Source organism: Stigmatopora nigra, chromosome 5 (genome assembly GCF_051989575.1).
Source record: "Stigmatopora nigra isolate UIUO_SnigA chromosome 5, RoL_Snig_1.1, whole genome shotgun sequence".
NCBI lineage: Eukaryota > Metazoa > Chordata > Actinopteri > Syngnathiformes > Syngnathidae > Stigmatopora > Stigmatopora nigra.
Window position 1 is genome coordinate 10518710 of NC_135512.1, and position 20332 is coordinate 10539041.

The window sequence follows — 20332 nt, forward strand, 5'->3', positions numbered from 1 at the left end:
AATATGATTGGCTAACCAAATTAAAGGAAGTCCTGGCAGCCAATGAAAGCCGGCGCAAATGTGCCACTTTGCGTGTGTAGTTGCTGATTATGGAGAGCACGTAGACCACTCGTCGTTAATGCGTCCAAAAGAAGAAAGGGGGAAAAAAGTAATTTGCATCAAAACGACTGTTGCTCTCTTGTCCATTTCAAAGAAAATGAAAGTTTTAAAGCGTTATTTTGAGTAACAACATATTGGCACGTGTTCTTGTCAATTCCAAAGTAAAATGAAAGGCTTAATGTGTTATTTTTTCTGTTGTTATTTTTAATAACAACATATTGGCAAGTGTAGGAAATTCTAACACATCCAAACTAAACATTTTTATTTAAGAATATTGTCGTTTTGGATGTCCAAATGGTTCCTGTAAATAAAAGCAAATTAAATTCAAGCCAAACAGATAACAGGAATTAAACATGTTAATTTGACTGTGTTGAAAAACTTCATTCATCATCTACATTTCAACAATTTATAATAATCCACTCAGTTTAAAAAATATTATGTAGTTCCTTTAATAAAGGCTTAACAGAGATCGGGGCATGGGTGTACACGTGGATGTTAGAATCAACAAGCAACAGTTAAATGGGAGATCTACAATACACAAAGCATTTTCTTTGGAATGAAAACTGCTCCCCCCACAACCAAATAAATCAGACAGAAACACTAAAAGGCAAAATCCAAAACATATATTAGGATTTGGTGTCTTGGAACCAGAAAAAGAGGGAGTAAGTAATATTTAAGCTAAAGAAACAACTTTGATCAAATGTGCCACAGCCCCTTTTAGAAACAGACTGTCAAATGAAGCTCCCTTAAGAAGCACCAAACTCTTTATTTATATACACAAACACATCGAACAGTAGAATTAATAAGCGTAAGTTAATTGACCAAAAACTATGAAACCAAATTTTAAAGGTTGCAAAGGCCAAGGAATTCAGGCAGTGTATGAAAACAAAAAAATCAATTACAATAAAAAGTCATCATTGAAGAATTTCATGGAATATAGTATCAAGGAAGTCCCCCCAAAAAATTGGTATTTTCATAAATCTTAAAAAATATATATTAAGAAAAACGGATTCTTTATCATCAAATGGAAATTGCCCTTAATTTTTTTTTTTGTAATTCACCATGACTGTCTTGTAGGAAGGAGTCACTGATCATCGGCCACTGCTGTAACCTGGGAAAAACTGAGTTAGGATCTCTTGCAGTGGCTTGTTGATAGTCATGGAATAGTTTTTGCCCAAGTCATGTCTACAAGCCGGGCAGGTGAATACGTCTGCTTTGAAAGAACGCTGAAGGCATTCCTGAAATGAAAAAAAAAAAAAAAAAAAAACTCAAGTCATTTTGTTATTACAACAAACTTTTTCAATTTTTTTTACCTTGCACACATTGTGTTGGCACTCAGTGGTGATGGGCTGATAAACCACTTCTTGACAGCAAATACAAAGGAAAATCTCTTCAACTTTGTTCAGAAATTTCTGCAGGGGAAAAAAATATGTCAGTAAATGAATGCTAATCTGAAAAAAAGACATATACTTGCATTGTTCCAGGAGTGGTTACAAGAAAACTAATTATCAGGCAAAGAGGAAACCAGACAATGTATATATATATATATATATATATATATATATATATATATATATATATATATATATATATATATACCGACCGGGCCAAGTGACAGCGACTCCATAGCTTCATCCCAAACTTTCTTGTTTTGAGTGTCATTTTTTATGAATGTCTTCTGCTGTCCTGACAGCTTGTAAACTTCCACCTTCACTTTCTTGGGACTCTTGGCTGGTGAGTTTTTGGCAGAGTCTGTCAAAAGAAAAACTGAATTCTTAATTCACAAAAAAAAACGCTACACATTTCTTTCTTTTTGTATCAATGTGTAAAAGGAATGGGGAGGCAGGCACCTGCTCGACTATTTCATGTCATACATGTCCTCCTCCGCACACTGATTTTATTGTAAAAATGCTGAATGGAAATAAACTGCCATAGAATGTGGTGCAAACTCAGACAAGGTTTGTGCCGGGATCAGTAAATCGTATTTAATGCTATTTCATGGCAGTCTAAACTAATTTCATGACAATTCCACACTTGCAATCCTTCAAAATGTTCTCTTGCTGTCGAATTACAGGTGTTTTCGACCGCAAGGCACCTCCACACTAGTGAGCGGTGGCCATATTTGTGCAGTGAGTCAATATTTCTGTGGGTAACAACATCACCTATCTCTAACTATGTCTCATCAAAATTACATTAAAGATGTTCATGTAATAAAACTAAAATGAATCATGAAATTGAATGCCTGAATTTTCACAAAATCCGATTTTTGTGCTTTGTAATGAACCACAAAACCCCTGTCACACTTCAAGGGAAACTGCAGCACATTTGTATTTTATCTACAGGACATGTTTTCTTGGAGAAAAGTATTATAATTTTGTCATTCAAAATTTTCCCCCTGATCCAAACTTTGAAAATAAAAAAAAACAGGATTATTTTGGGCCAGCATTGGAATCCAAAAAACGTAAGGCTGATTCATGATTGTAGTGTGTAACATAAAGTGACGCATTTAAACCACTGTTATGGTAATGTCAATTTACCGTTGCCCTGAGATTTTCTCTTTCTCTTTGCCTTGGTGGGTGCTTCCTCCTCTTCCACTTCATTTTTGTTCTCTTTCTCCTTCTGATAACCAGCAGGATACTGCCACACAACACAGTGGATGCAAGAAAGACAAGTGAGTGTAACCGCAAAGTCTACGCGGATAGTTTTGACATTACAAAAACAAAAGAAATGATATTTGCTGTGCCAATCACTACCTGCATGACAAGACCGAGCTTCTTGATGCGTTCCTTTCCATCTCTGGTCCACGGTGCTGGCTCATCGTCATCCCGCCTCAGTAGGTAGCGCCAAACCAAGAAACCAGATTTGCCTTTGGCTGGCCAGTACTTCACAATCTAAAATTCAAGATGCATCAATACCCTAATTCACTTAAGCAATTGATTTCATTTTAATATTACCTTGTATATCCCATCATATCGATTTCCTTCCTCGGGGGAGTATTTACTGTGCTTGCGACCCTTGCAGTTACGAACCACTCTGACGGGCTTTCCGTCCTTCCAATTCTTTGCCTGAGCACCATTCTTGGCATTGACAGGAATATTGCAATTTAGGGCAAGTGCACTGGTGAGGACAACAAAATAATAATGATTAAAATTTCCTAAAAAAGCTGAAAATGTGGCTGTATAGAAATGTAAACAAAACGGAGGTGCGAACGTACCGGTTCATATGAGTAAGGGTCTGATCACATGACTGCTCTGCCGTTCTCTTGTTCCCAGAAAGATCTCGTCCCCCAGAACCAGTGTAAGTAAACTCATTCCCGTCATCCTATGTGGGATAAATGACATGCCACAAGGGTCAAAATCCCAATAATTTCCTGATTTCATCTATGTCCACTACTAATGTACGACATGAGGTGTGACCCTTACTTCTTTTCTCATGAAAGATCGTAAAACAATTGATATAATAACCCTCTATGTTCACATAGACAATACAAAATGCTAAAAATTGCTTAGGACTCTGTGTCCTTTCATAAAACACTTTTTCCCCACTTACAAAAGAGGGGAGAGGAAAGATATAAAAAAAAACATACCACATCATCCTCATAGCCACCTGCCAAAACCAGGGAGAAGGCCCCTTCATTGCTCCTCCCATGGATCCCAGCTACTTGTGGCCTGTGGACACCAGACTCGCTGGCCTGTAATCATCAATTAAAAAAAAAAAAAGTTAATAGACAACCCATGGATCTAAAAACCAGAAAAACCTTCAGCACGCTGGTAAGGCCAACTTCCAGAATAAGTTATTGTGTCTTTATATTGCCAGCACACCAATGACATTTCTTTATACATTAGATGCAGGCTTAATGGACTGACCTGCACTCTGAACTTCCACGATGAGCCAACAGGTACACCAGGGATTGGGCCATAGTGGTTTGAAGGGACGATGGTACACTGCTTGGTTCGACCAACACAGGCCATTCCCTGAGAAAGGGTTACAGAAAATACAGTGTCAAAACAAACTTGTGTATTTTTACCTTTCTACTCATGTAAACTAAGGGTAGAAATCATTTCATTAGGTTAACGGGGAATTTGAATTAAAACTGGGAAGATAAGAATCTCACCTTGCCCCAGTCCCTTTGGCTTGAACTGCTGGCAGACGCCATCTTAGCCTTTTTCTTACTCTCCTTTAGCTTCTCCCCCGCACGCACCACCTCATTTGAGTCATTACGACAATTTGGGCAATACCTGACCAAAATGAAACAAGAAATGTTAGAAAGTGAATCAAATTCAATAAGACAACTAACTAATCCAACTGACCAGTCTTCATCTTCTGGGATGGAGGTTAACGGTGGGTTCAGGCAGTATATGTGATAAGCCTGGTCGCATTCATCACATAAGAGCTGTTTGTCGGGATCCTGCTTGATGCCGCAAACATTGCAGTTGCACCATCGGCAGTTTTTATCGGGATCATCTTTGCAACGCTTACACTCTGGTCCATTTGATCCTGGAAAGCAGAAATACATCCTTACACATCAGCCCTGTTTGTTGAACGTCAAAATACTAGAAACAAGTTTCAAATTGATCCAAAAGTGACTCTTACTCTTCATTGGGCTCTCAGATCCTGCAGGTGTATCACTTTGCGACCCGGGCTCCTCGATTTTATAAATTTCAGTTACAAACGGGATCCGGCAGTCATTGAGAGAGTCTCCTGCCTCCCTAAAAAGATAGAAAAAAAATGGTAAAATTCCCTAGGTTGTTCACAACAAGACACTAAAATTAAGCAACAAATTTTAAGGCTTCAATGAAATTACTACCTATTTTACCTCGTGGGACTAATAAGACATTGTCTGCATTGTTTAGCCCACCAATGGACAGACAGTGAAAACAGTTATGATGGCCTGTAACTTACAAACATTAACATAAAAATTTGACTATATTGAACTCACCCTAGAATAATCTTAGCATGAATCTCCCGCACAGTGCGTGTTTCCCTTTTTTTCTGGATCTCAGCATCGTACCAGTAGCCACGCTCAGTGGGGTCATCTGGGTTGTAGTTGACCATAGCAATCATACCAGGCTCCAGCTGGTCCCACTGGTACGCAGTTCGGGCCCTTGGGCGAACATCCTTACCCAGAAGCTGAATAACTCCGTTCTCTGGGTAGCTGTGAAGTGAAATAGCTCAATTAATTTTCGTTTTAAACATAAATGATTTGAATTCAAATTGCACATTGAAACATACTCATCAAATTTCACATGGTACAGTATCTCCTCTTGTTCCAGCTCCGACTCATCCGCACCATCCTCTTTGGGAGTTTTTGGACTCCTGGTGACATTCACAATCTGAGCCTCGAACCACGCTCCCATGTTCAAGTCTCTTGCGTCCACCATTTCATTCACCTGTAAAAAATAATATTAATAATATATCTAACAACAAACATGGTAGCAAATTGGAATACTAAGAAAACAGGAAATTATATATATAATATTTTTGTATTTTGGCATGGTGTGCATTTCATTTGAAAGCCACAGTTGAGCAATAAATGAAAAGCTGTTTTTGGAAACATTTAATGTATAATATCCAAAAATAAATTTTCCACCGGTTTGTAAAAACATACCTTATATACTCCAAATCCACAATCCAGGAGCTGGGTGTTATCTGTTTGGCCAGATACACCAGCAGTCTGAACCTCCATCTCACCGTGAGTTGAATTCTTGTCAGACTCGCTCTGTGTTGAGCCACAGCCAGAATCAGAGTCGGAAAGCTCTGCGTCTTTGTCCTTGCTTTTGGCGTCTTTGTCCTTGCTGTTTGCGTCTTTGTCCTTGCTTTTTGTGTCTTTGTCCTTAGTTTTGGTGTCTTTGTCCTTAGTTTTGGCAACTTCAACATGGGGTGCATTCTGTCTAATAAGCAACTGCACTATGTCATTAAGGCCCACATTGTAGTCAAAGATTGTGTGCCCATTCTCCATCTAACAAAAAGAAATCAGTAGATGTTAACCGCCGATCCTAACAGATGGACAAAAGTGATTGCGCCTTACCTGCTTGCCACGGTAAAAAAGCCTCGTTCTATCCTGTTCCACTTTGAAGAGCTCCGAAATCTTGAGGCGTAGCTCGTCCACCTTGGTTAGTTTGGACAGCGAATCCACCCGGTGGGTTTCTTTGCCGTCCATTGTTCGCACCTGAATCCACATTGCAGCAGCCCTGCATTCAGATGCCGATAAAAAAAACTTAATTTCACATCTAAAGCTTCAGAACGAGCTTTGTAAAGAAATATTAGCGTGGCACTAAAATTAACATTTTTTGCATGAAACCGAAAATGTCTTACATTCAGGAACAGTGCTTTTACCGTAGCTGTATGCAAGTTTTGTACAAAATGAATATATTCATCAAAAATGTTTTTTTGGAAAGAACATTGTAGTTACTGTTGTATTTAGTATTTACTCCGGGTTGCTGCAGGTCTGTCGGCTATGTAAAGAATTAACAACTCCCACATTCCACCATTTACATTTGGTGTTGGAGCACTTATTATTATTATTATTTTATAACAGCAACATGTCTGACCAAAATTAAGTGATGGAGAAAGGTGTAATAACCACTGTATAAGATTTCATTAATTAATCATGCATTTGAGGCATAGTAGAAAATTATTATCTGAATAGAAGATCCATTTGATTAGCATACCACACATGACAAAGGCACCTCATTTAAATACAGTGCGGGAAACTTGTGGAGGCCACGCCCAGTTCTTTAAAAGATAAGCACTTCCGGCCTTCGGGCGCGAGGGAGCGCTAGCCAACAATGTGGCGCCGCTGCAACAATGAAACGTACTTCAACACAACCTTCAGCGTCTTTTAGAGCAACTTGGCAATGGTGTGCGTGCACCGGCGCCTGTTGGTGTGAAATTCCTTGCCAGGTGTTCGGCATCTACTCTTCTGTAATTCGCTGCATGTATAGGAGGACATTACTACAAGTCACAATAGACTCGTTCAATTCCACAAGATTACCTCACTTTTAACGTACACTCCTCGCCAGTCATTGAGAGTGGGCATAACCAAACATTTTGGGGAGATTAAAAATCACATTTTCTTGGGGCGAGTAAGTAACTAAGAATTTATATATGCATCACAAAGCAACTCACGACAGCCTAGCAACATTCGCCCGCATATAATACGAACGGGGCTTGCTTAACTTTACAACAAAGTAAAATACATATAGTTTTAAGGTGGTTATTTGGTCAAAATATATTAATTTGTTCCATGGTTTGAAAAATGCCCGTCAAACTAGGGAGCGATTTCGAAGTTTCACATTTGTACGAGAATTTGAGTCATTATTTGTTATTAACTCGCAAAGAAGGTAGTGACGACCAGTTTAGCTAACCTGTATGCTCCAAACTGGCTTTAAATAGAAGACTTCGTTAGCATGGGACTAGAACTTACCTGTTTGTGTTTCTCCAAGAAAAATCAAAAACGTTAAAATGTTTGTTTCACTCCCGTAAAGATCCCAACTGCTCCAGGATACACAACTCCAACGCTTTTTGGCTTCTTTCAATGAGTAATTCTTCAAGACTTTGATACCCCGCCTGATTTTACAACTCTTTTCTCCTATTGGCTACTTTTCTCACACTCCCTGCATTTGGTTGGCTAGCACCACCGTCAATCTTCCATGTAAATGGCGCTCAGTTTCAGCGCGCGAAACGATGATCTCGTGGGCACAGCGCCCTTCCGAGGAGTTATCGCGAGAGTATGCGATGTCCTAAATCTCGGGGCCGAGCAGATGGTGTGCTTTGGTTGTAGTAAACAACATTATGGCTGTTGATTATAAACCACAAATACGATGAATTTAGCTGCACGTATCTTTACTTCTTCAGTTAATTACTTTTTTAAAAATAATTTCAAATTTTATTACAGACTGTATTGGATACCCTGTGTGTATTTATGGTTTTATCCATTTAATGAATTTTATTTTAATAAACACTTTATTAATGTATAATTTTAATTACATGTCCAATTAATTGTTTTAAAATAATTAAATATGGTAGATAGTATAGGAAGGCCACAGGTGGCTTTAAAATAGAAAATGTTTACAAACCAAAATGATTCAACAACAACTACAACTTTGTAACTTGAATAAGGTAATTTATCTGTCAAAAATATCTAAACACACAAACAGATAGATCTCAGAAATCAGAAATTATTTACATCATACAATAAATTGAATTATCTTTGCAAAAAAATACCTGTTTTAGTAAATAAAATTCCATTTGAGGGCTGTTCATCATGTGAAAATAGTCATTTTCAAAATGGTTATATAAATGTAGTATATACATTTAGCACTGTATGGTACTTTCTCAACCCAAATACAAAATGAAGACAGGGAAGTTAATGTAGGATCACAAAAGTACAAATATCAACATGAGCTTTTGGTAGAAAAGAAATCAATGCATATAGAATGAATTTTACCTATTTGCAGGTTCTGGAATAAAGATTTGTGGTAAATTTCAAGATGAAACAAGAGTTCAATCAAGTATTTTTGCACATTTCTTTTTACGGCATCTGTGATGTTGTAGGGCCTTGACAAAGTGGCCTTGCTGGAACAGAGCAACATTCCGAACTCAAGGAGGATGACAGGAAGTGCACACGACAGGCAAGGTCATCTAGAAAATCTTTTTGTAATTTTGTTATTGCTTGTGAAAGCACATCAGGAAGTGAGTGCACGTTGAGAAGCATCAAGTCCAGTTTATCCTCAAGGGCTACAATCCTCCTGTCCAGCTCTTGATTTCGATGCTGCAGTTCTGACACCAAATCGTACATCATGTTCTGAGTCTAAAGATGATTGGAAATATGCAAGAAAAAACTTTTACTAGCCAAAAAAGTTACACTGACACTTTAAAGAGGGGAAGCTGATGAAAAAATGTTATTTTTGTGTTGGTGGAAATATCTGCTGCCACACAAAGTAAGTGACAATGTGTCAATCAGTAATTAGCGACAGTACCTGAAGATAAATAGCAACAATTTTGCATTGAATAAAATATTTGTGAACTGTGAGTACCTTTGCAAGGTCAGCAATGGTGTTGGCCTGGTCAGTTAGTTTCCTTTGTTCCATTTTTACTTTTCGTAGTCTTAAATATAAAAAAAAAAAAATACATTAAATTAGATAATTTTATTCTGTTACAGTAGGGTGGGAATACAGACACAGGAAAATACATTTTTAGACATAAATAGGTCATAAATAAGTCAATTAATAAATACATTTATTATAAATTACTATATTTAAATGATTACTATTATTTTTAATTTAATTAATATTAATATTATTTTTAATTGAATTAATATTAATATAATTTTAATTGAATTAATATTAATATAGTATTTAATTGAATTAATATAGTTGTAATTGAATTAATATTAATATACTTTTAAATTTAATTAATATTAATATTATTTTATTAATAATTCAATTGATAGAAATTAATCATATTCTTTAACTTGTTTCTTTCCATATAAATAAATACATACAAAATAAGTGTGGTTAGATGTAAAGCGTTTTAATGAACTCAATAGTTCACAGTACACTTTCCATCTGTATATATGTGCAGTCTATTTATGTTTCAATAACTTGACCTTAAAATGTATGATTTATATAAGTTTACCCACTGGTGGATGGCTTGGAGAAATTTACGCTGATGGTGGCGTACTCTGGCATAATCAACTTTCTTCACCAGCTTAGTGTGTTTGTAAATCAGCCATGTCTCTCTCAATACATTGGCTGCTGTGTTTTTGACCTGAGGGCAAAATAGGGGTAAAAGATGAAGATTTCGAAAGATGATCTTTGCAATGTAGAGGGGGAAATTGCACTGACTTTTTTAGAGAGCTGAGTGTCCATCATAAAGTTGTGGACGTGCTTCTCGGCTCGGGTCAGTTCTGACTTCCTGGCAACCACGGCGACCACCAACGCTGTACAGCCTGCTCCCTAAGGACCAACGCAATGGATAATTAGACCATGATGACTTATTAGAATAGAAATGCTCATGTCACTACAAATTGAACAATATACATTTGTAATAATGCAAAGTTGACTTTGAGAAGTCATTAAACAGTTGTGTATACCCTATTTACTCGCGTATAAGTGCACTCTTAAAACTGCCTTAAAAATCATCGAATTTTACAATTTCTCGTGTATAAGCCGCCCTTTGATTCCTAGTTTTCAACTCCATGTTTATGGTTTTAGAACAGAGTACAAATGTGTTACTTTGAAGTGACAATCTTGAGAAAAATGAGTATCTATTGGGATCGGTTAAACATCTTGGGGACATCTCTAGTTCCAAGGCTGATTTGCTGATGGGTAACAATGTGTCTAACCAAGCAAGATACAATAAAACCTTGAGAATTTGGAAGCATTGTTGCATTTGGAGATGTTTTATCATTCCATATTAAGTGGCAAAAACAGAAATAATAGTCACAAAAGCACATAAAAAAAACTAAAATAACGTCTTGCATGCGTATGTGTCTGTTGCTGTGTCTGTATTCTCACCCTCTTGCTACTGTGACAGTGAAATTTCCCAAATATGGGATGATAAAGTTATCTAATATAACTAGAAACTGTGCTTAGAATATGGTATATAGATATAAATATACTCAAAAGGTATGCTTTCGCAGGCTTATGGCCGTTTGGGCTCCGTTCACTCTGATTAAAGTGTCTTGTTTGTATTGTCACTCAGGTTGCGGAGCTAGTCACACATATGTGTTATTCCCTTAATGTGACCCTTGTGTTTGCTTTCAAAACATTTGTTCCTTTGTTTTACAAATTGCAATAGGCATTTCAATCCCTTTCTTATCCTGGGGCAGATATCATACAACTGTTATGGGGGAGGTTAACCCTTCCATAGACTAGCGAGGAATAGGAAATATCTCCATAATTGGAAAGTTTCTCCTAAAACACACCCACTAATATTCAAACTATAAATAATAAAATATAAACTGGAGTTAGATATTGCAATAAAACCACCCAAATCAATATCTCTTGTATTTCTTCGTCAGTCTTCCAAACAGAAAACGTGGTGTTGTGGATACGAGGTCAAAAACAACATTAAAAAAAAATACATGGATGTCTGCTATAAGTGTACGTTTGGCATTAATCTCACCATGATGCCTGTCAATAGGCACACTCCTTTTCCACAGTAAGTGTGAGGCACCATATCACCATAACCAATAGACAGAAAGGTAATGGAGATCAGCCACATTGCCCCAAGAAAAGTACTGGTCACCCCTTGTGCATCGTGATATCTGTTAAAAGATAAAATATTTCATTTATCTAATTAGGATTTACAATGTTAAGGGGTACAATAAGAGGGAAATTGGTTTATTGTTGCTACCTCTCACATATGCGCACAGTCCATGCCGCGATGATCCAGCAGGATACGCTGAACACCAATAGAACAGTGCCAGGGCAGATGGTCATCAAAGTCTTCATAACAAAACGAGTGTCAAAGCTGATCTTATTGAGGGCACCGATGCTGCGGGACGAAGTGTCCGTGAAGAGCTTGCTATGGAGTAGCATGACCCGGCCAATCAAGTAGAGGCGCAGAAACATAGGCACGGATAGGATGATATCGACATCGGCGTCTGCAACCAGTGTGCTATAACTAAAGGCCACTCGTGTGGTCCAGTGAAAGACATATTGGCCTGGGATGGGATGAATGGCACACACAAGAATCTCCAACACAATAAAAAGAATTCGCTCCAAGGTCATGGCAATCCTCCAGTCATCTGCACTGTTGTCCACCATGAAGAGCTGAAGAATCAAAGTCATTCTTTTATCATTTTATTGTACTTATTACAAATACTATAGATTATTTTTTCACTTGAACATTCCGAACTCCGTTCATATTGCTCTTTACTCCATTAAATAGCATGTTTACCTCAAAGCCTATACACCAGGGGTAGGGAACCTATGGCTCGGGAGCCACATGTGGCTCTTTTGATGGGTGCTTATGGCTCTCCGATAAACTGTGAGGTAAAATCTGGACACTATGTCTAGAGTTGCTTTAATCTTCCAGTTTTTAACTAAACCTTTTTGCATGCATGCATCCCATTGATTAGCATCAGGGTAACAATTTTGTCAACATAATTCTGAGTCTTTTTCTACTTTAAAGGCAGTGAAATGACTAAAAATGCACGCGTTTTCATGTATTTTTACTTGTAGTAATTTCTGAGTATGGCTCTCAATGAATAACAATTGAAAATAGGAATTGTTTATGGCTCTTTCTGTCAAAAAGGTTCCAAAATCCCTGCTATACACGTTGCTTTAATTCCACATTTTTGGATGTGTATTCAATTTAAAGGCCACTCAAGTGAAAGAAAGAGGAAAAACAAGACTTTATACACTAAATGAAGAGTTGCCATATTGTGTGTTTATGTTAATGTTTCTTTTTAGTAATATATTCAACCAGCCATTTTCTATTTGACTCTATAAGCGCCTCATTTGGAGGCTGATTACATTTAAAAAAATGTCTGATAGTTTTTGTGTCTTTAAAAAAAATGAACCAAACAATATAGTAAAGTTGTATTTAAGTTAAAACAAAGAACATAGTCACCTCCTTACCTGAATTTCTCTTGCATGGTACATGAGAATAAGACCAAGTAAAATAGCCGTGGAAACACTGATAAGGCCTTTCAGCACATAAGAATAAATCGACTCCTGTAAAAAAAGACAAATGCGTTAGCACAATGAATGTAGCTCACACTTTCATGTTCCTTATCTCTTATACCTTGCTGTAATATCCTCGAGAAAGCTCCGTTTCAATCACCATGACAACGATGCCAAACATCCCACAGACCAGTGCGTAATCACTCAGTTGTTTACGCTTCCCGAAAAGAGCTCGGCGTTGACCCAGTCTATAGCTGATGTCCTTCTTCTGTGGTATCTTACCTTCCTCCCTGGTGTCACAATTAGGCTTACTTCCATCTTCTCTGATGACTTTAGAGAAGGCATCCTCTAGGAGGGTGCTGTGAAGAAGCTGCTGTCCTGGTTGGAGATCAGTCAAACTGGATCTCGTGGTGTCACGGCTTACCAGTGACCCCACAGCATCACCGTTGCCAAGGGGGCCACTTCCTGTGACTTCTGAGGAAGTGACACGCTTTGGTGGAGCCAGTTTGGTGCCACTGTTTTGCTTAAAAAAAAGAGAGTATGAGAAGAGAAAACTAGATTAGATGGATTAAATTGGGGTGGTATTATCTGGTCTGCCTGAGGAAAATTGGCCAAAGCGGATGATCTGTTTAGAATATAACAAGTTTAATCATGTTTATTCCCTTATTCATTCCTGAGCTATGTGGAATACCAATATTACCATTCAATTTTGGCCTTGTGGTTTATGGGTTAGGGTAGGACCTTTGAGCCCTGTGAACTTTGACCTTTAGTGACCCCAAAATTGATTTTTTTCCACATTTCATACAGGAAACATATCCTACAAGCTGACCCTTTTATTCATTCTTGAGTTATCTTGGACACAAATGTACAAAGAGGCAATTATATGGAAATGAATGAAACCGCTACTTTCAATAGGTTTCATCCATTGGCAAAAAAAAAAAAATACAAAAATACAACAACAAAAAACATCCACCATTTAAGTAAATGACGGAAACTTGATGATGAAAAAGAATGTTTTCAGACATGTATAGTTATGGTAAAAAAAACTGGTAACTTGTACCTGACTGTATCGGGTCCTTGTTGCTTCCTCTACAAAGTCTTGATGGTCAAGTGAGCTGTACTGGCTGGTGGAGAAGGACTGCATACTGTGGTTATTTGCTGGTGTAGAAGACCTCTTGACACTGGATGTCCTGGTCACATGGTTAGATGAGAGGTGGCCACATTTGAGGATAACCGGGGGACCTTCCTGAGACTTCCAGGTTTCACCATCGCTGACAGAGTAATGTACGTTGGGGTCACCACTGACGATAGAATGTTGGATAGTTTTCCTGTTTTTTTCTGGAAATTCGTTGGGAGAAAGAGGGATGTTGAAGTTTGAATTGGCACCTTTTAGATGATTGCAAGCCGGTTGTTTTTGGTAAAGAGACTTTTGTACTTGTTGGGTGGGAAACTGAGGCATGAAACTACTACGAGAATGTTTGTTGGGAAATGCTAAGACATCTTTTTGGTTTGTTTGATGGGGAAAAACCTGGTTGCTGTCAGAAAGTTGGGTGCATGGAGGGAATAAGTGCGTCTTGGGTGTAGATGAAAGACCGCTTTTGTGCAAAAGGCAACTTGGAACTGAAGTGTTATTTGACAAGGGTTGAGAAACTGTGAAATCTGATTGTCGCTGCTGTGAACCAATACAAGAACAACCACATTGGTCGTTGTGGTTTAGTCGTCCCATGTCGGGGTCTGGTCTTTGACTTGCAGATGAGCCAGAAACAGCTCCCTCAACGCTGACTTGACCACAAAGAAGCAACCAGTCCTGATTTCTGAGCTGGGATATTGTCACATCTTCGTTTTGAAGCTGTGACTTCAGAGGGGAAGCGCTTGGGTATGGAATGACCCCATTGGAAGTTGCGTGGATGGCAGAAGAACCACAACAAGGATTTGTAGCATGTGTTGCGGAAGTTACTCCTTTTACAGTTTCGGAATATTCTTCATGCATCTTCCCATCAAGTTGTTTGTTTGGGTGTGATGGACGTCTCGAGGCGATCCCCTCGTGGTCATCGTCGCAAAATACTTGACCTGTTGTGTCGAGGCGTCGTGTTGCATTGGTGGGTTTAACCAGGATTAACCTCATGGTATGTCTAAATAACAGAAACACAATCATTATAGAAAGAAAGAAACTATTCCATGTGTTTTATATTTTCTACAGTCGACTTGCAATATAGACTTGGCTAGTTTATGGCATTTTTTTATGGGTTGAATCCTCAAATGGAAAGTACCAAAAGACTAATGAATTATGTAGAAATAAATGGGGGAAGATGTGATTCTAGTCATTTAGGATTGTTATTATTCCAAGAGATGTTTTTATTATGTGTAATGCCACATTCGACATGTTAAATTCAACTAGTGACAGTATTAGGATTGACTTCAAGACAATTTCAGCCTGATATTATTATAGATTTTTTGCCTTAACACAAAAAAACCCAACTGCTACCGGTCGATTTATTCCACAAAATTGTTTTTAACAATAGTTGGGAAACATAAAACGACTTTGTAACAGTATAAATGACTATTCCGCATTTTATAAAACATTTATCTCTAGCAAAATGAATCAGAGTCCTGAATGTGTCAACATTTCACATTGACATTAATACAAAAGGCCGGTGTGAGTAATTTGAAAATAAATTGAAGCATCTGATAAGATGCAATAAAACCATCAAATTTCGATATAATGACCAAATTACAACTTGCAAATTAAAGTGAGCAACGAAAAATAGATCTTACCCTCTTTATGATATCTTCCTGAAGAGTAGTAGAGGGCTTCTGCTTGGAAGTCTTCCAGAAGCAAAGTGTTCAGAAGAGGCGAGGGAGGGAGTGCGTCTGTCCGTCCGTCCGTCCGTCCTCCTCCGGTGCGTGCACTTGATCAAGGTACTTTGGAGACGGTCTCCTTTGAGAGTAATGATTAGAATTCTGTGTAAAGAAAAGGATAAGGGCAGCTGGCTTAGGAGAGGGTTGCCATGCAAATGTAGGTGGGCGGAATCGGCGACAGGTTAAGATGTAAGCAACAGCCTGCATCAGACAGGACAGACTATGAAAGTAGAAGATCATAAGTCCAAGCTCAAAGACATCAGCGCTCCCACTGATCAGCAGAAAAACACCTTGCTTTCAAAGCAAAGTGGCAAATAAAAGGTGGCTCGTACTCGTCACTGAAGCTCGGCTGTTCAAAGGCCTTTGCCAGAATCTCTTATCTGCCCGACACAAGCCTAACGGTGGACAAAAGTGACCATTATTAAATCGGCCTGTGAATGTATCAGACGGATGACAACAAGGACATCTCATGATAAGCAAATGTTGCCATAAAATCAGTTATTTGGACTCGTGATGAATTCCAAACTACATACGTGATCTCAAATGTGAAGTTGTTCCAATTTTGTTACAATAATTTGTATATATACATATAGTACTATAGATAAAACTAAATTTGCTCCTTTCAGTGCTTCCAAAAAACGCAATTAAAACTCTTTAGTTTGTCACGAGTAGGCGTCCAATCTATTTGACCTCTTCAGGTCAATTAGATTGAATGCCTATTGATTTCAATGGCAGCCAGTGAGGTATACTCAATTGGTTTTTCATTGTTCATCTTATTTGCATGAGGCAAAGCTACAAAACCTGGAAGTCAGCTGTTTTTTTTTTGTGTGGATGCTGCTGGGATTTAAAAAACAAAACAAATCCTTTGTGAGTGACAACAACACTTTAGCTGACCCCAATTAAACCCATTCAAAATGTGAGTATATATGTTTAGCATAAATTATATTTCCATCAATATTCAAATGAATTAAAATTCCATCAATATTGAAACATAAATAAACACTGAAAATTTCTATCGGTCAAACTTTTTGCTACTACAAATTGTCTAATTGAGCAGTTTGGCAAAATCTTGAATTAAAAAGAAATCACTCACCCATTCAATTCAACTCAGATGGCGATCTCTATTTTAATAATTGGGGAGAATGAATAAAATAAAAATCACAGAAAACCAATGGCCACTCTGTTGGAGATGATGGAAATTAAAAACTAGTCCCTGGAATCAAATGGAAACAAGATTGACATTTTAACTTACTGAATAAAGAGCCGATATTCACTCGTTTCTTCACTTCAATGAGTCAATCTTCATGTGAAACTCAACTTCTCGTTTAATGGTGTTAAAACAAAGTCATGACAATGCCATCCTACGTTAGGCTTCAACAGACGTAGTAGTTAACACATTTGTCCAAGAACTTTTAACACTGTCCATCCAAGATGAACATTTGGCGCCTTTAACAAATAAGACGGTTCAACTATACCTGGGACATGTTACAGATTCAGATTCCCACCAGATACAGCCACCTCTTCAAGTTGGGTCATCCGACATTTCCTCCCCATCCTGTTAATTGACTCAGATTTCATACGTCACTCAGACATGGGTATAAATTATGCATATAAAAGAAGCTGCACCAATTATCAGAACTTCTGAATGGAAAAACAGTGTTAAAAGGACTCAAGTGTGAAAATGAAGAAAATCCAATTGTGTTGGGCAAATCTCAATTTTGAATGAATGTTGATGATGATTATGGGTTTGCACTAAAAGTCTTTGAGGTGCATAAAAGATGCCAATGTGAGTTTGACACTGGGAATGGAGGTCTTGGCCAGTGCCTTCACTTTGAGTTGAAAGCAGTAAACTTCTGATTGAGGGGATTTTCTGGAGATTTCATCCACTCTTTTTTCAGGATCTGCTTAAGCTGTGACAATCTCATGTTGGGGTTTTCCATTTTCAAGCGAGCCATGTTGGCCTCCTCGTACGTTGTGAACGCTGCTTTCATCCGGCGCTCCGGGTGGCGGTCTAAGTCCTCGGGCGCGATGCTGAAAGATAGGAGTGTTCTCGTTTTTAATCGTGCCATTAGCTTGTTTTCGAACCTGCAAACTTAAACTTGCTATTTTGCTAGCCCATTGGTGAAATAATAATCCATTTTGGATTTTACACAAAAGACATGGTGTCAACATCAACTCAAGTCTACAAAACAAACAAAATCTGACTGGTTTCGGCAGAAAAAGATCTTTTTTTTTTAGTTTGGCAAGCCTGGTGGATGTTAGAATTGTAACCAGATGATTCTTTTAACCCACATGTGTCAAAGTGGTGGCTCGGGGGCCAAATCTGCCCCGCCGCATCATTTGGTGTGCCCCGGGAAAGTAACTAATGAGTGTCGACTTTCTATTTTAGGATCAAATTAAAATGAAGAGTATAGATGTATATTACATTTCCTGATTTTCCCCCTTTTAAATCAATAATTGTAATTTTTTAATCAATTTTTTTTCTGTCTTTTTAGTTCAAAAATCATTTTGGAAAATCTAAAAATATATTTAAAAAAAAGCTAAAATAAACATTGTTTTAGCTCTATAAAAACAGAATATTCAGGGCTTTTAATCCAGTTCTTTTAATTCATTTATCAAACAAAAAAAATCTAAATATTATATCTGAAATGGTCTGGCCCATGTACTTTAGACACCCCTGACAGGTGTGATGGCAAGAAAAAGCTAAATATGAAAGCGCATCATCATCATCAGTGATACGACTGTCAGTGTCTACAGCACAATAAAAGCATTGTTACCTGAGCACAGCAATGGCATCTTCTACTGTTCTTGCTTCCACTGTTCCTTCCTCTAGAATAATTCGATTGACATTTTCCTCAAGCGGAATCTCCAGGTGAGTTTTGTCTGGGGATTAAAAATGGGATTTGTCAGATTCAGATGTTATATTAAGGAATATCAACTATATTACAAACATGGCATTGTCTTTATTTGTTCTATTCAAGTTTACCTTTTGGATTTAACTGCTGAGGCTGAGGGACATTGGAAATGGCCTCCTCAATCTGGGCTCGGGTCACCTTTCCGCCACTTCCACCCTCTTTCTGGGCTTTGCCTTTTATCCGGGCAGTCTCCTCATCCAATAGTCGCTGGGATTCTTTTTTCCTCTCCAAAACCTCCAGCCTCCTCTTCTCCTTGTCATCCTGCAAAGCCGTGATATAAATAAATTCAGTTGACCAATAAACTCATTAGTTTCGCTGGGAAAATTAACCGATTTATGAAGACAGATTTTCCAATTGTGGAGAGATCATTTTTGGACATTAAAATCAATACAAATCTTCTCTTTGAGCTTCTTAATAGCAAATATTCTCATGTAGTGAATTTTTCAAATGTATTTCCTTTTTTTTCCATCAGAATAGGTGGCAAATATTAAATGTATCATTTTTTAACCTTTAGTTTTTTCATTTTAAAAAGAAACAGGGGTAAATATTGTGCTTTTAAAAATCTGTTTATTTACAGGGAAAAATAAAAAGGGAAAAAAGAAATATTTTAGATATAATATCTAGATATTGACAGATTTTTACAAAATTATTATTTTTTCCTTCTACGTCTCAGTACTGCAGAGAATTAATTTCATAATAGGGGTGACCCTACTTTATGATTTTTCAATTATCGCAGCCTTGCCTGGTCTACATTAACCGTGATCTTTAAGGGATTTCTGTATTGATTTAAAAAGGGGAAAAACACTCGTGATTTACTTTCTCGGGCCGCACAAAATGATGCGGTGTGCCAGATTTGACCCCCAGGCCGCCACTTTGACACCAGTGGTATATAAAGTGTCCTAGAGATGAGTTTAGGCTCAGTGCTGACCTTCCGTTGCTCTTTTTTGAGAACGTGTTTGTCTGTTTCCTGCCACAGGGCATCATCCTCTTCCTGCTTCTTACGAGCATCCGCCACGGCCTTGGCCTCAGCCTTCCGGGCTCTGGCTGTGACCGCCTTGGAGTTTTCGCTTTGGAACTTCTTCGGCATCCTGCAGCCGCTGTTCACCTGGTATTAGAAATGAGAGGTCATCATCATTGAATTATACATATATGCAATGTATTTTTTGAAAATACAAAATCGATTATGTATTGATAGATATAAGGGAAGATTTATTTCCATGTTTTGGTCATGTGACTTGTGTTTTTAAGATGCTCAACCAATCGGCGTGGATATTTTTACGCGAAAATGAGAATGGTCGGTGCCTTGTTCTTTAGTATAGGCAAAAAAATCACGGGTTATTTATACCCTCAAAATTATATTCAAAATTATATCCTGACAAAATGATTGACATAATTTCGTTTTCGATTTCACTATTACAGGCGGCGATTCTGATCAGTGTAGAAATTGAGCTACTGCTAGCGGGTGATTACTGATCAAACATGTCAAACCTCTTTATAACTTCCCACCCTCCTTTTGTATTAATGGAATATGAGAAGACAAAAATAAATGTAAACGAAAAAGATTTAAATCTAATGTGTCATACCAGTATGAGGCGAAATGCAGGTTCTAACTTGATGTGATGTTTCCAAGAGGCATCTGCCACTTCCTCGCGGCGCACGATGATGACGTCTAAAATAATAACTGCGTCCGCTTTTCTGTCATTTAACTATAGTATTCCGTTTTTGGAATTAAGATTAAGAAATGAAACTCATCATTCATATTCATAAATAGTCCCATATAATTTTGTTATTTTCCAAATTCCCCTTCAATATTTCATTGAATCT

At 37.8% G+C, this 20332-nt stretch overlaps 3 protein-coding genes across 4 annotated transcripts; all 3 read right to left on the reverse strand.

The window, feature by feature from the left end:
- Positions 1–532: 532 nt before the first annotated feature.
- Positions 533–7677, reverse strand: uhrf1 (ubiquitin-like with PHD and ring finger domains 1). Its single transcript, XM_077716716.1, has 17 exons — positions 7526–7677; positions 6128–6290; positions 5708–6058; positions 5332–5489; positions 5039–5254; positions 4693–4808; positions 4410–4596; positions 4214–4337; positions 3966–4073; positions 3686–3790; positions 3314–3420; positions 3054–3216; positions 2853–2990; positions 2637–2736; positions 1703–1851; positions 1413–1511; positions 533–1337 (listed from the first exon to the last, which is right to left on the reverse strand). The coding sequence occupies exons 2-17, from the start codon at positions 6278–6280 to the stop codon at positions 1191–1193; spliced, it is 2421 nt and encodes an 806-aa protein (XP_077572842.1). The 5' UTR covers positions 6281–6290; positions 7526–7677; the 3' UTR covers positions 533–1190.
- A 577-nt stretch (positions 7678–8254) lies between these two features.
- Positions 8255–16026, reverse strand: LOC144196643 (uncharacterized). Of its 2 annotated transcripts, none has more exons than XM_077717000.1 (11): positions 15926–16026; positions 15510–15695; positions 13795–14866; positions 12856–13257; positions 12690–12785; positions 11461–11879; positions 11230–11371; positions 9948–10058; positions 9743–9870; positions 9138–9207; positions 8255–8911 (listed from the first exon to the last, which is right to left on the reverse strand). In XM_077717000.1, exons 3-11 carry the CDS (start codon positions 14857–14859, stop codon positions 8633–8635), a joined length of 2712 nt encoding a protein of 903 aa, XP_077573126.1. In that variant the 5' UTR covers positions 14860–14866; positions 15510–15695; positions 15926–16026; the 3' UTR covers positions 8255–8632. The 2 variants fall into 2 exon arrangements, with proteins under 2 accessions (XP_077573126.1, XP_077573125.1); XM_077716999.1 differs by having other exon boundaries at positions 15815–15981.
- An 874-nt stretch (positions 16027–16900) lies between these two features.
- ccdc124 (coiled-coil domain containing 124) lies at positions 16901–20228 on the reverse strand. Its single transcript, XM_077716991.1, has 5 exons — positions 20092–20228; positions 19437–19613; positions 18580–18769; positions 18371–18476; positions 16901–17624 (listed from the first exon to the last, which is right to left on the reverse strand). Exons 2-5 carry the CDS (start codon positions 19593–19595, stop codon positions 17420–17422), a joined length of 660 nt encoding a protein of 219 aa, XP_077573117.1. The 5' UTR covers positions 19596–19613; positions 20092–20228; the 3' UTR covers positions 16901–17419.
- Between the last annotated feature and the right edge of the window lie 104 nt (positions 20229–20332).

Excerpts from the sequence above, each read along its gene's own strand:
- ccdc124 (XM_077716991.1), bottom strand. The coding sequence starts at position 19,595 with ATGCCGAAGAAGTTCCAAAGCGAAAACTCCAAGGCGGTCACAGCCAGA. Across the intron at positions 18,770-19,436 it reads TCAAAAAAGAGCAACGGAAG|GATGACAAGGAGAAGAGGAG; the intron begins GTCAGCACTGAG and ends ACGGCTTTGCAG. Across the intron at positions 17,625-18,370 it reads GATGCCATTGCTGTGCTCAG|CATCGCGCCCGAGGACTTAG; the intron begins GTAACAATGCTT and ends CCTATCTTTCAG.
- LOC144196643 (XM_077717000.1), bottom strand. The coding sequence starts at position 14,859 with ATGAGGTTAATCCTGGTTAAACCCACCAATGCAACACGACGCCTCGAC. Across the intron at positions 11,880-12,689 it reads ACCATGCAAGAGAAATTCAG|CTCTTCATGGTGGACAACAG; the intron begins GTAAGGAGGTGA and ends TTGATTCTTCAG. Across the intron at positions 9,208-9,742 it reads TTTCTCCAAGCCATCCACCA|ACTACGAAAAGTAAAAATGG; the intron begins GTGGGTAAACTT and ends TTTATATTTAAG.
- uhrf1 (XM_077716716.1), bottom strand. The coding sequence starts at position 6,280 with ATGTGGATTCAGGTGCGAACAATGGACGGCAAAGAAACCCACCGGGTG. Across the intron at positions 5,490-5,707 it reads GTGGATTTGGAGTATATAAG|GTGAATGAAATGGTGGACGC; the intron begins GTATGTTTTTAC and ends TATTTTTTACAG. Across the intron at positions 4,597-4,692 it reads ATCTGAGAGCCCAATGAAGA|GATCAAATGGACCAGAGTGT; the intron begins GTAAGAGTCACT and ends TCTGCTTTCCAG.